This window comes from Podarcis pityusensis (assembly GCF_964106645.2).
Source record: "Podarcis pityusensis genome assembly, chromosome: 9".
In the NCBI taxonomy this organism is placed as follows: domain Eukaryota; kingdom Metazoa; phylum Chordata; class Lepidosauria; order Squamata; family Lacertidae; genus Podarcis; species Podarcis pityusensis.
Window position 1 is genome coordinate 54,053,674 of NC_138034.1, and position 14,520 is coordinate 54,068,193.

At 37.3% G+C, this 14,520-nt stretch overlaps 1 protein-coding gene across 7 annotated transcripts in view; it reads right to left on the minus strand.

Annotated features, from left to right (window-relative positions):
• Nucleotides 1-233: 233 nt before the first annotated feature.
• SGMS2 (sphingomyelin synthase 2) overlaps nt 234-14,520 on the minus strand; it is a 30,613-nt gene continuing 16,326 nt past the window's right edge. For all 7 annotated transcript variants that reach the window (XM_081020346.1, XM_081020345.1, XM_081020349.1 and 4 more), the window contains 5 exons: nt 11,105-11,775; nt 9,483-9,600; nt 9,199-9,352; nt 5,771-5,937; nt 234-4,786 (listed from right to left, as the gene is read on the minus strand). In XM_081020346.1, the coding sequence (XP_080876472.1) occupies nt 4,583-4,786; nt 5,771-5,937; nt 9,199-9,352; nt 9,483-9,600; nt 11,105-11,559 (1,098 nt within the window). In that variant the 5' untranslated portion in view covers nt 11,560-11,775 and the 3' untranslated portion in view covers nt 234-4,582. The remainder of the gene's footprint in view (nt 4,787-5,770; nt 5,938-9,198; nt 9,353-9,482; nt 9,601-11,104; nt 11,776-14,520) is intronic.

Here is a 14,520-nt window from a genome sequence, read left to right on the forward strand (position 1 = left end):
GAGTCCAACTGACTTCAGTGCAACTAGATCCAACCCATAGGATCTGCTTTGACAGATCATAGGTAAAGGGTTTGAAAATCTCATCCAGATGCCACTATCTTATACTTACAACTGCTGGGTTTAAACCCACAAAATACTGCGTATCTACATTCATAATATATTCACTTCTGTCTCTTGGGCCAAACTAGAAAGATCTAAGAAGCATACACTACAACAGTGTTGTAGACAAAAAGTAAATTGAAATTATATTTAATGCAAAACATGTGGGCATACAGTGCCTTTTTTACTTGAATTAATAAACCTTTAAAGATTCAGCCACAAGAATATGCTCATTGAAACTGATTGACATTGAACAGAAATGCAACACTATGTGTGTCCATTAGGGGGCTAACAGGCACTACACACAGAGGCTACGTACACTGGATTATATATCTAGGTTTAGTAACATATCCAAGACTTCTGTTGCCAGTCATCATACTAAAGCACTCTCCCTGCCCCCCTTTTCTTTACAAGATACAACTATGGCCAAAATCTTTAAATAAGCACCTAAAACAGAACTTGCTATTTTAGAAATGTTATCAGAGGCACTTCACTGACATCACAAGAGAAATGTACATCCCACCCCGGGGGGGGGGGGGGGAACATGCCCAAGAAATTTCAACTTTACTGCTGTGGCTTGTATAAAGAATATTTAATTCAATAAAAATCCATAAAACTGGAAGGAAACAAAAGGAGGATGGGCTGTGACCACAATAATGATTTTGAATGTATTCTAAGATTTTTGCTTGTTTCTCATTTGTTGGTTCGTTTTTACTTCGGGATGGACGTTATCTACTTCGCTGTGCCAGTTACAAATTTGACTTTATGTATATCATATTTCAAGCTTTTGAGCTATGCTTTTGGGATGTCTTTGCTTTGACAGCTGAAGGAGACTTCAGAGTACAGACTGGTATTTTTTATAGTTTTAAAGAGATAATGAAACTTATATTTAAGCTCCTTCCTATCCTGTATACTTTCTTTTCTTATGATTGTTTTCAGTCGATTTGTCAAGCAATAAAGTTATTGGAAATATTTGGCAAGAATTTTAATACCAGAGGCCAGGCCTTCATAGCCTGTGACCATCTTGCCAAATGCAGCCTCCCAGCCAAATATGATGGTCAGTCAGGTACTCAACAGCTCCCCTGGTTTGGTTTTGTAGACAGCAAAACCAAGAGGATTATTTAAGCCCTTAGGTATCCAGCAGACATGTCTGTCATAAGTTGTGCAGGCCTTTTAAACAATATACTGAAATGAACAAGAGCAAAAAAGCTCACTAAGAACTAGAATAAACACGATCAACAAAAACTGCATCATTTTTAATATTCTCCCTATTTCCCCCTATTTGTCAGGAGATTAATCCTGAAGCTGTTTTCAAGTAGTGTACTACTGTAGTTTACTAGGCATTCCTTTGCTAACACTTATCTACAAGCTTATCAAATTACACTTGCCATCTAAGGAGATGGATTCATTTATTCTCCACTTTAGTATTTCTCATCCAAAACAAGAATAATCAGAAACCAAGAAGCTCAAATTTCACTGTGAATTATGGAAATAGCTGTATAGCTGATTAAGTTCAATTCTATCTCTTTATTTTAATTAACTGGCCAGTGCATTTATATACTATTTGAATACCAGATCCTTGTGCTTTAGTGTTGAAAGCAATTTAGAGAAGCATGCCAAAGTCCCTCTGAATAATAATTTTTTTAAAAACACAAAATTGCAGCTCGTTTCACCAATTTTGAATGGGAGATAAACAGTCCAACTTTCTCTGATCTACACTTGTCGTCTAGGAACCAGCAAAATAAAATGTAAATGTTTCAGTCACAGATGGCGCCCTCAAACATAGGTGGTCTACCTTAGAAATTTGAAAGGTTAGTAATTTGATGTTAAAGTACAGAAACCAGGTTGAGGACTTGAAGGAAGAGACTATTTTTGCAAGTGTAGCTTTTAATTTCTGGCTGAACCCCTAATACACACGCAACATATTGAAAAGACATGAGGACTTTTATCCACACAGAAGTTTACCACCAACTTTGCCACTTGCTTTTGAAACATCTAAGTTTCAGTCCAGCTTGAGGGTTGCTTCAAATGTGATAAAATGCATCTTGAGAACCACTTTGTTGTAGCAAAGTTGCATGCAGGATAGGTGTAGATTGTTAATGTGCAAACATATGCACACATTTTGTTGCTCTACACAGCTTGAATGCTATATTCATACAGAAATGCTCTATACGTTTTGCCATGTTTGAAGCTGCCCTGAAATAGGACTTGGGGTGACTGATGTATCAGGAGTCCCTCTACATACTTTCCTTTGTATTTATCAGGTCTGTGACCACCGTCTCCAATGCAAATCAAAATAAGTTAAGTTTGTTTTAGCCTTAAGTTTTAAATCTGATTTTGTCATTTTATTAGGCACTGCATCTAATCGTTTACTGGTTAGTTATTAACATTGTTAGTTATTAACACAAAAAAGTTATGTATGTACCTGTAACTGGCCTGAGAGCAAGTAAGTTAAATATTTCTAGGAAGGAAAAAATTATCCATAAAAGTAAGGTTTCTGGCTGAATTATCATACTTCACTATCTTCTGTTCCCATGATGCATTATTTGTTCTACTAAGATTTGTTGTTGCCGAAGTGATAGTCTGAAAACCAGAATTAGCTTAACAGCCTGGCCTGTGAATGGAAGAAACACCCAGACCTACACACTGAATTTTAAATTAGAATAAAATTTCCAGTCAAATTCTCTCATTACTTTTTTTAATGTCACTCTTTAAAGCATTATTTTTTAAAAAAGTTATAGTAACTGATTAGACTTAAGCAAATTCAATAGTTATTTCTCTAGCTGCTCCTTTTACTGATTTTTTTTAATAGAAAAGCAATTGGCAACAATGAAAAATACATTTAACTACTAGATATTATAATGGTAATGACACGGTTTGATTCCTGTACAAAACAGAACAAAAAAAGTGGGCCATGTTAGCTTTCTTAAACATTAACTTAATAAATGTTTGGGTGTTTTCACATATACAGTTTTATATTACACAGAAACACTTTGTTCAACCAAAAAAAAATTTGTAAACAATAAAGTAGCAGACTGGCCACATGACCATTTAATAAATAAATATAGTGTTAGGTAATAGTGAAACAAACACACCTATTGCAGTGAATACCCTTGGCACAACAACTCAAATTCACACCAAGGAAAAAACAATGTGATGTTCATCTGTAGATGTATCACATCCAGCTCTCAGGCCCACTGTTCCATAGTTTTTGCAAAAATCGCACCATTTCTTTTTAAGCCTTCAAAAAATCCTTTTGGAGCCTCCTTACAGAAGATCAAAGCCAATGAGTGACTGGAGGATCAGTGGAAAATTGTCTCCCACAGCATTTAAATGGTTCACTCAAGTTTATGTATTATTTGCTATACATGTGTAGATGCACAGCCACGTACAATCACAAAAACAATGTTAACAATCCTGCAGGAATCTTATGACTATTTAAAATTACAAATTTATACCTCTGAGTGCCAACAACGGGGTTGTCCGCACTCAGTGGTATTTTCAGTCATTGCCTGAAGGAGTATCAACATTCTCTTTCAATTACAGATCCTCCATTTTTTGAGCATTCGCTGCAAAGTGCATATACTCAAAATGTGTTATGCACATGCACCACACATTCATGCAAGCTGACCAGCAGAATTTTAAATAATTCCCTTGCCTTACATATATGCATTTTAACAATAAATTATTTTTTCCTGTTGTTGAATGCTGACGATGTTAGTAGACATTATTTCTAACTTACAGTATCATCAGGTAAAATAGGTTTTATGGTCATATATGGATATATATTTATATAAAATTGTCACTTATTTTTTTAATAAAATGTAAAAAACAATAGAGGGTAGCTAGAGTATATGGAAACAGTGGTGGCATTACAGGGTTATAATATATTCATTCCCATAAGAGAGTATAAAAAGATCAAGGTTCACTTCTGGTTTCACCAGTTATGTATAACAAGTCTTGCCTTCACTAGTGAGAATAGTAAGACCACTGCTTGCCAACTTCTGTTACTCTCTGCATATAGCTAGAAAGACCAGTATTGTGCCTTTTATCATTTACTATGGTTTTGCTCTTCAAACTCCACGAGTCTAAAGCAGATATTTTGTTTCAGTGCTTCTGTGGGATGAGTGATATTTAACAACAGATGGTGTGATGTGTTCTTTGGCACCTCTGAATCTCATTAAGAAACCAATGTCCTAGCTCTCCTCCTCCTCAGGAAGTGTTCTGTTGGCACCAGAGTGCCACTGAGTGCCAGTGTCTACTAGCGCTGAAGAGTGGGATGAAACTGTACAATATGACTAGAAAAATATACCAAGGGGCAATAATTATTTTGTTTGTGTCTACAATTGTCTTTTCTCAGATCAGTCGCACAAAGTTTGGTCCACTTCTGCAGTTAACAATCTAGTCATCTTAAGAGCTTTGGTTATAGCACAAATGTTTTGGTAGAAGTAAAGAATAATACATTCTCTTGTCTTCGTTTTCTTCAGGTGGATTTTTCATTGTCCTCTCCCGTTTTCTGAACTCGGGAATATTTTTTGCATGAAGACTTGAAACAGCTAGGGGGCCAAGATATTGGCCATGAGAAACAGCAAGGCACGGAGCCCTGTATATTCTTTTCAAAGAAATGGAATATTGGAAACCACCATGCTCGAGAGAGAAAGTTTGTCTGTGACGAGATTTTCAAGTTCTGCATTAAGAGGGGGGAGAAAATATATTAAGATCCTGCTGAGACTGCTTTAAAAGAGACATATTTAAACCACTAGAATAATTCTTATTTCTTCCTTAGAAAGAAAGCACTTCCATGGAGTAAAAAGCATATAAAACATAGGTATAATTCAGATAGGACAATCGGTTTCTCCCTGTCCTTCAGCTCCATATTGGTTTTCGTGCTGGAATTTTGTAATAACTGACGCCATTTGAAACAGAGGGCAGTAAAGTAAAACCAGGCAAAGTAATATTATTTATTAACTCCTCGTATTACTCCAATGAGCTCAGAGACATACACGTGGGATTCTTAAACTCCCATGAAGGTAATAAGGCAGCTCAAACCTGCTTAACCTCATATAGAAATTTTCTTTTGGTCATTTTTTGTGCTACTTACAGCAAATGGCTTTATTTGTTTTCCAGACTAACTACAATATTTTTGACCAGCATTCCATTCACATAGTGAAAATGCCTCTCCACTTACCGTTAACTGGTTCACAATTAAGTAAAGGAAGTTCCAGTAATTTAGAAAGGCATTCATTTAAACTGAACCAGATTTGTGATAGACTTTTTTTTTTAAAGCTTCACGTGTATAGTGTAGTTAAGGTACTGGATATGATTTACCAAAACACAGTTGCAACAAATGTGCGCAGTTAGATGTTTATGTTGGGATTCCTGTGCACATTTACTTGAAAGTACAGCTGATTGAAAAGGCAGGTCTTACTCCTCAATGTAGGACTGGGATGTTAGTGCCTTAAATTCAAATAAATTTCACCATGACTAACTTTTTTCTGGATTATACCAATATTTTCTTAGATGTTGACCCATGAGATTTCCAGGGGGAAAGTAAAAATGCCTTTAAAAAGTCCAGCATAATTCAGCAATCTCATTTTAACATTTTGTAAAGCAGTACTATATATCTCAAGTACCTAACATTAATTTAGAAGCTGGTATTCCCGTTACTCACCTTTTCATTAGCCATTGAGTGATACCACCAGAAGAGCCTTGTGGTGATATAATATGCAATGACAACATCTATAGTATAATGTTCATGTCCTACTAGGATGCAGATTATTCCAGCAACACTCATACACCAGCAGATCAAGTGATACCACCAAAAGTGACGAGGTGAATCTGCCCAAGAAGGAAAGCATGTTAAAGAGGTTTAATATGGGAACTGTATCTAGAGCAGCAAAACAGATGAATATGAATTTGAACTAATTTGTGAATGCAAATGCATGGATATACACATGCACACACACAGACATAAACTAAAATATTATATTTAGTTCACAGGAACAGGTTGCCATATAATTTGATCCCATAGAGTAAATTTAACAGGAGATAAATATATGAATGCTGGCTAATCAGCTGATTTGCTCAATTTGCACTATGCTGCTGGCTGGGTTTGCATACAATACACATCTGACTAATGCTCCTAGGGGATATGGCAGAATACACAACTGCCATGCAGAAGGTACAGTGGTGCCTCGCAAGACGAAATTAATCCGTTCCGCGAGTGTCTTCGTCTAGCGGTTTTTTCATCTTGCGAGGCAACCCTATTAGCGGCTTAGCGGATTAGCGCTATTAGCGGTTTAGCGGCTATTAAAGGCTTAGCGGCTTAGAAAAAGGAGGGGGGGAGCGAAAAAAAATCTCAAGACTCGCAAGACATTTTCGTCTTGCGAAGCAACTCAAAAACGGAAAACCCTTTCGTCTAGCGGGTTTTCCGTCTTGCGAGGCATTCGTCTTGCGGGGCACCACTGTATCTGGCTTAATCCTTGGATTATTCAATTTAAATAATTTTCCATCAAGGAAAAAACCTCTGCCTGAGACTTTGGTGATCTACTGCCCTTGGTGTAAATAGGACTGGACTAGATGGACCAATGGCAGTCTCCTATGTTCAAGGCCAATTGCATAATCTGCACCACCAACATTGCTTTATAAAGATGGGTTAGCAATATGGGCTCCAATCTGGCACCCAAAGAGTACCACCTAGCTCAACAATGATCAGATTTACTACCTGTTCCCCATATTCCCCATATTCTTCCAACTTGCTGCAAGCCTCTTGTCACTCGTCTTTGCTATCTGACACTATGAGGAAGGAACATACTGGCAGGTAATGGAAGGAGTGTTACAGAACTATCACTACCATAACCCTTCATATAAAACTTACATTTTAAGATCTCTTAAAATTGTGCTGCAACAATCTGACATCCATAAAAGCATACAAGTAAAAAAGAAAATTAATCCCTTCATTCAAAGGGGTAAATGGTTCCCACCACCATATTACTATCTTTCTTTTTCAATCCATGGCCACTTTTTACATGGTAGCACACTAATCATAATTATATTTCAGGAAGGAAAGAAGATAGCAAAATTAGATCAGAGAATCATTCATTTCCTTTGCATTTTTTGAAGAATAACAGCACCAGTACCTATTTCAAATAAATTTAATCCAATTTATGTAATTAACTAAAAATACAAACAAACCAGTACACTACTGCATTTTATTGCTCATTCCAAAAATAAATGTCAAAATGGAGGGAAGGAAGCTTGTACAGCCATCTCTGGCCAGGGAGTTAAATATATTGATAAACAGGGATGAGAACACAGGAAGCATCTTTCAGATTGGCAAAATGCCTGTTCAGAAAGATCAGTGGAGCATATTGCACTCAGCTTCAGAATAATGGAGCAGTATTTGCTTTTGCTTCAAACAGCATCTCCCCAACCCCATAATCATACAGGAACAAGAAATTAGTAGATAATATCCTGATGTACAGTCCACACCACTTATTTATAAAACCCTGCCAGCAGTATTCCAGGGTTTACAGGACAATCTAGTGAAGAAGAATGGCTGTAACAGCCCCATGTCAGTAATAATTTCCTTCCTTCCTTCCTTTTTTCTTTTTCTGCAAAGGGCATATGCTAAATGCTAGATAGGTAAACTAAACAACAACATTAAATGGGATTATTAAACATGACCACAGTACATCTGTGACAACATCCTCACATAAAATAGTGCATGAAACGGCTATTTACCAACAACTCATGGAACATTGGAACATTATGTCCACATAATGTTCTCCCACCTCCACTAATGTATTAAAATGTAATATGTATATTACATTACCAGAAACTGTCACATATTCAGGCTTCACAGAACCTACATAGGTATATTCATGTTAATGGGAACATGCATATGCCAATGAAAGGCATGTTTTCCAGTTTATATGTAACCCAGTTTTTGACATGCTTGTTCTTTGTAGCACCAGCCTTCTAACAACCAAAATACAGTACTCATGAGTAAGTCTTCTAGAACTTCAAACTGGTGTAGTGAAGTGGGTAGAGTTTTGGAAGATGACTTGGAAGACCCATCATTGGTTGACATTGGACCAGGAACTCTCTATCAGCCTACTTGACCCCATAAGGTTGTTATGAGGATAAAGTGTGCAAGGGACCTCCTCTGCAACCCCAAGTTCTCTGAAGGAAGCGTGGCATAAACATGTAAATAAATAAGGGAATATTTATTTTATGAGACCTCATGGCAAAAAGAAACAACAAGGAAGACAATGCCAAAGAGAAAGATAAGCAATTATTTCTGTCCTACACCAATTTATAGTAATTGAATTAGGCTTGGGAACACAAACATCTTTTCTTTTTTCTAACTGAAGGAACAGTTTGCAACAAGTTTGCATCCAAATTAGATAGCTGTGTTTAAAAAACAACCAAAAACTAAGACCATGAGGCCTAGTTTGCACATTAGGATTGCCACACTAAGACCACCTTAAACCATACGAAACATTTAGGAAAATAAGAAAGGCTTTAGGTGTGGAGCAGTTCATCAAGTGAACTGAGTAACAGACAGGAATTCAATGTAGTGCAAAGCAGATTGCTCTTAGCGCAAGCATTGCTGCTTGCATGGTTTATCAATTTGCTCTTTCCTCCACCCACATTCTGTTCTAGGAGTTCTCTTCCCTTACCCAAGTCAACTTCAGGGGACACCTGGGGGAAGAAGAGGGGAAACCCCAGTTGTGCCAGTGGAAGTCCTTTCCTGTGGTTTCCTGGTGGCACTCATTAATTCAATCCTGCCCATATTTTCCACTTAAGTACAAACTTTTCCTTGGGATAATTACATTCCCACAGAAAAACCTGGTAAGCTGCTTCACATGACTGATCTACCATGTAAGAGTCACCAAATGGAGCAATTTTAAAAGTATTTCATGCACTGGCCAAAACGTCAGAACTGGCCCAGACTTTCTGCTATTTTCAATCCAAAATCAGAAGCATTTGGTTAGATTGGTGCACATACAGAATACTGAAACTAGTATAAAAATCAGTGGAGTAGTGTTGCTAAGCATTTATGAAAAGAAAAAAAATTGAAAAATTGAAACTTACATTCCTTGATAAATAGGTAAGTGAGTGTTAGCACTACAGTGTGACCACTGAACAGGAAATCTCCGCATAAGATGTGTGAGCCTGTTATAGACAGTCCACCGCCGGAAATTAGTTGCAGGATCCGCTGAACCTTGGCTTGAGAATTTCCATTTAGCTAGTTTGTCATAGGGAGAACAAAATAAGAAGAAACACAAGCTGAAGGAGACTGGAAGTGTTTGGTTGGATAAAGAACTCCAAGCCAACTGATTTGTAAAATAAATATAATTTGCATTTACTAGGTTTACCTTTGGAGCACACTGAAAATGCATTCCAGGCACAGGGAGAGTGGTGACATACATGGTAATGCAGCGGTAAAGGTATAAAGTTCCTATTATAAAGAAGAACCTTCGTCCCACTATTGATCTGAAAAATAATATTAGAGATTGTTCATGTAGTTATGCTATAAGTACAACTCCGTAAAAAGACTATGCCTGCAAAATTCAACATGATATCTTTCCCACTCTTAATCTGTACTCCATAGCATAGGATAATGAGTACAACAGGAAAACTGTTACAGCCACGTTCTTATTTATTCATTTATAAAAAATACTTTTCTACTGCAATGTCAAAAAATATCAAAGTGGTTTGCAACAATTATATATACATATACAATAAAAACCAAGCAAAAATTTAAAATCACAAACAAGCTAACTATTGCAGAATATGTTTTCTTAATTATCCACATAAACCTACCATCATAGAAAAGTTTTCAGCAGATGTTTAAAGGTTAAAATGGAAATTTCCTGCTGAATCTCTATTGGAAGAATGTTCCACAGGACTGAGCCAATGACACCATAAATTTTATAGTAAAGTTTTGGAATTTTCAAGATTTGCAACATTTGAGTGTAATATGTCTATCTTACGGACCAATATGCTCCAAAAAGAGCAATTCATACTTGTGGAACTACTAAGACATGCACTTCTCTATTATTTGACCACCCAAGTGTATCTTATGGGATCTGTTATCATAGTCGTATATCACTTTTAAGGTTAGATTCTAGGAAGGTGGCATATACATATTTTTGAGTAAAACAGCTGATGTAGAGCAGTGACAATTCCTGAAAGACTTGATTGCTTATTTCCCATACAACCAACTCTGGGAAGCTGCATAATTCACCATGTTACTAGCTGCTTCCTGTATGTGGCTGTGACCATAGAACTACTCTCTGCATGAAGGGTTTGGCACTGATGAACTGGAATACAGATAGTAGCACATATTAAATATTTGTTGTGCAATTTTCTTTTAGGTGAATTGAACAATCAGAAGTATGTCCCATTGAGTTGAACAGGAATTAATCCCAGATAAATTGCTATAGGACTGCATTTTAAATCACATTCAGATTAAATATAAATATGTTGCATCTTTGTTACAAATCCATTTGTTTTAAACATAATTATATAAAGAAGGAAAAACTGATAATCCAAAATGTTAGCAAGCATTATTGCAGACTTGAATGTATCTTTTTTCTAGTATCTCAGTCCTTTCTTTTGCAAGTCCACATGATTAATAAGTAAATTATGATTCATAGGTAAAACTCTGAATTCTCTCAGGGATGGCCAAACTAGATGTGTCCTTACTATGTGTAATGTTCACTATGTATCAGTTTTTCCTAAGCTAACTGCACGGTTGAGGAAGCTCAATTCTCACTGTAAAGGAATCACTCCCCCATTGAGATTGGAATGGAAGTCCCCTCATACAGTTTTTTTCTAAAATCCCTAGCCATGCCGTAAAACAGATTTCTATTCTGAGCCCTGTAGGGAAGTGATTAATTAGTTAAAGACAGACAAGTTACATAACTGCCTATGTATTTAATTGACATCTAGTTTGGTCTTTAATAATAAGAAGAAAAGAAGCTGTGCGACTTACTTGTATCTGAGAAACAGCCACTGGATTGTCCATAATCCAAACAGTATAATTCCATTTATTTCTGATACAGAAAAAGCCCATTCTACACGATCAATATAATCAAAAAACTTATCTGGCAATGGAGGACTGAGCTCCTTGGGAGGCACCCTCTCATGTACCGCTGTGACAATGACAGTCGTTAGAATTAAGTTGAAGACAGCATACACAAAGGCAATGCCTGTTTTCCACCATTCTAAAGGAAGTTTGTTTCTAGATTCAGCGGGCATAGAAATCTGTATATAGTCTGGATACTTCTTAGTGCCTTTCCGCAAGCCATTGGATAAACCCTTTGGTTTGCTGCTGCTGTTCTTGTTCTCCTCACTGACAGTGAGTGTGGGTCGAGCATAACCATTTGCAGTTTCATTGTTCTGGACTTCCATGTGCTCTTCAAGCTTTGCTGTCTCTATGGTATCCATCAGGCCTAACACGTGCAGCAAAATTAACAAATTCTTGTCTGATTTCTAATATTATCTCCTGCTTCTTTTAAAGTCTGCCTCCCGTAATTCCAGCCAATCTTGGTCCTTTAACAAAGCATGTAGAAACTGGAGATTCCAATTTAACTTTCAATTAAGGCTTCAGTTTTCCGGAAAGAGTCTCACAAGCTTTTCCTCCAGGGACCATCAATACATTCTCTGCAATTAAAGTTGACAAAGATGTAAAATTTGCAAAAATTGTCACAGTTACCTCTGCATGTATGTTGGACAGCACAGGTGGCGACCATTTCTAATGTCCAGCTTTCCTGGGAGATGGCTGGACATTAGATTTGAGCTCTTAATAGTTGCTTTTAGTACCTAGCAATTCTAAAATGCAAGTTGCTGGGCATCAAGCTTGTCCAGAAGTCACAACTTCAATACGATAAGGTCCTTCCTTTTTATCAGAGTTCTACAAGCTTGTGATTTATTATGTATAATGCAGCCCGCCAGTAACCTTACAACAACCACACACAAAATTTATTATCCAATCACAGGTAAACACATATCTAAAACATAGACCCATTTGAGCGCTAGGGGGCAGTTAGATAGTTGGTAGGCTGCATTTGACTTCATAGTTGTGCCAAACTACTATAATTTCATAAATATGGGAATAAGTTGTGGCTATTCAGCAATGCCAGATAGTTACACTGTGTACACTCCTTTTGATTCTCTTTACTATTTCAATTTTCCAGTCTGAGCCCTGCCCCAGGGCAGGGAGGAGAAGATGCCTTTTGGTACGTGAAAGTCTAATTCACTGGTTCAAGGCATCTCCATGTGCTGCAAGTCACTTAATTCATGAGTAATATCAGATACAGATAGGGCAGGTAAGTTTGATGGGACAGATAAGACTTCAGCTTTTAAAGTATGCCCATTTACAAAGGAGAACAGAATGTCCTTAAGAATGAGGAAAATACATTTCTGTCCCTATGTCCTATTCCTGCTCTTAATGTCCAACTATTTCCCTTTTAACATGCTTGCCCTTAGATACAGCTGCAAAGTTCTTTTTGATCTTTGCTTTCTCTCTCCCCTATCCATTATACAAGCCAAGCCTGACACTATCCTTTTGATCTCTAGAAGCAGCACCAAATAATCTGTAGCCATTAGAAACCAAGTAATTTGTATGCTCCAAACACTGAAAGCAGTTGGGTCAAGATCACCAGGAACAATACACAACCAAGTAAGCAGTCAAAGGAATGAGTCCTGAACATTCTAGTCACTGAAGTTTATTTGTTCTGGCTCACCTTTGTTTTCACAACAGTGTAAACAAAAGAATCTGTCAATACAATATCACTCCTTTAGAAATAACGCAGTCAGTACAGTAACTGTAAATCCAAATGAAGTTAAAAATAAAATGAAAATGAAGATCATTCAAAACACAAAGTGCAAGTTTGAATGAACAAACAGGCAGATATTGGCTTCTAATGTTCTAAAACCTTAACGTATGATGACTATATTTTTATGGACAGTAAGCAAAATCTAAGTTTTCTATTTACGTGGTGCTGTAAACTATGGTTAGACTAGCATTGGTTGGTCAAGTCATTGCCACAAGAGAGGCTGAAGTGTGCTTTGAAAGTTAAGCCAATATATTAGATATAATTCTATGCCCTTCGGAACCAAAAGGTATTGTGGAAAATTTTCCTATTGTCAGTATTAAAGGCAACAAAGGAATATCATGGAAAGGAGGGGAATGCAAGAATTTGTTGAGGCAGGTCACACTATAGCTAACAGACATGGGAGAGTCCTAGAAATATCAGCTGATACCTAGGTTCAAACTGAGTAATAGTTGAACATTGGGGCAATCCCTTGTTTTGGATGGAGGGGAGGTTGTAGTCCCCGCCTGCCCCTCCAAACGCTGGGGTATCCTGTTAAAGGGATCAGGGGGAGTGGCCATGTCCACCCTATTTGATGGGAACACCTTATTTGATTACAGATGGGTAGCCGTGTTGGTCTGCCATAGTCGAAATAAAAAAATTCCTTCCTGTAGCACCTTAAAGACCAACTAAGTTAGTTCTTGGTATAAGCTTTCGTGTGCATGCACACTTCTTCAGATACACTGAAACAGAAGTCACCAGATCCTTCTATATATTGAGAAGGTGGGGAGGGGTATTACTTAGAAGGGTGGTGGGAATCGGAGATTGGCAGATAGCTGAGATGAGCCTGTTGATGACTCTTAACTACTGTAATAGGTCTTACAGGAAAAGGCAAGGGGTGAGAAGGTGAGAAATGGCTTGGTCATGTATAATGAGATAAGAATCCGATGTCTCTGTTCAGACCAGGTTTCTCCATTGTTTTAAGTTTGGACTTATTTGATGTAAGTCTTAGGAACCCCCACCTGGATTGTCCACACGTCGCTTCCAGCAGGCGGGCCAGAAGTGTTTAGATTGCCCCATGCCCAAGTCAAACCTCTTTCATCTGTATTCAATAAAGTTGTGGCCTGTTTTTATCCAAAATCCAGTCTTATTGGTCTCTTATTTATATGGGCTGGGGTATAGGAAGTCTGATGCCTTGTTCTGCAACAGGATCAAGTATTACAGACTACCCTGAACTAGAAAGGAGGATGCCTACACATTGTTTTAGGAAATGGGTTTAGAAAATACATACATATGTCTTTGAATGCAAGAATTAAGCGTGCCTTCAATTTTAACCCAGAAAAAAGAGAGAACGATAAACTAATTATTAGGTGTTTGAGAAATACTGCTTTAGATTGCAATAATTTGTGTGAAATATGTTTGCCTTCCAAGTAGCAGCTTAATCACCTCCCCCCCCCCCCCCGGCATCTCATCTGTATGTATAGAAAGAAACAAGTATGTTCATGTGTATAACCTGTAAGTTTGAGAAAGAGTGATCCAGGATACAGTGCCCACATAAAAGATGTGAATTGGGAGAAAGTCTACTATATTGATT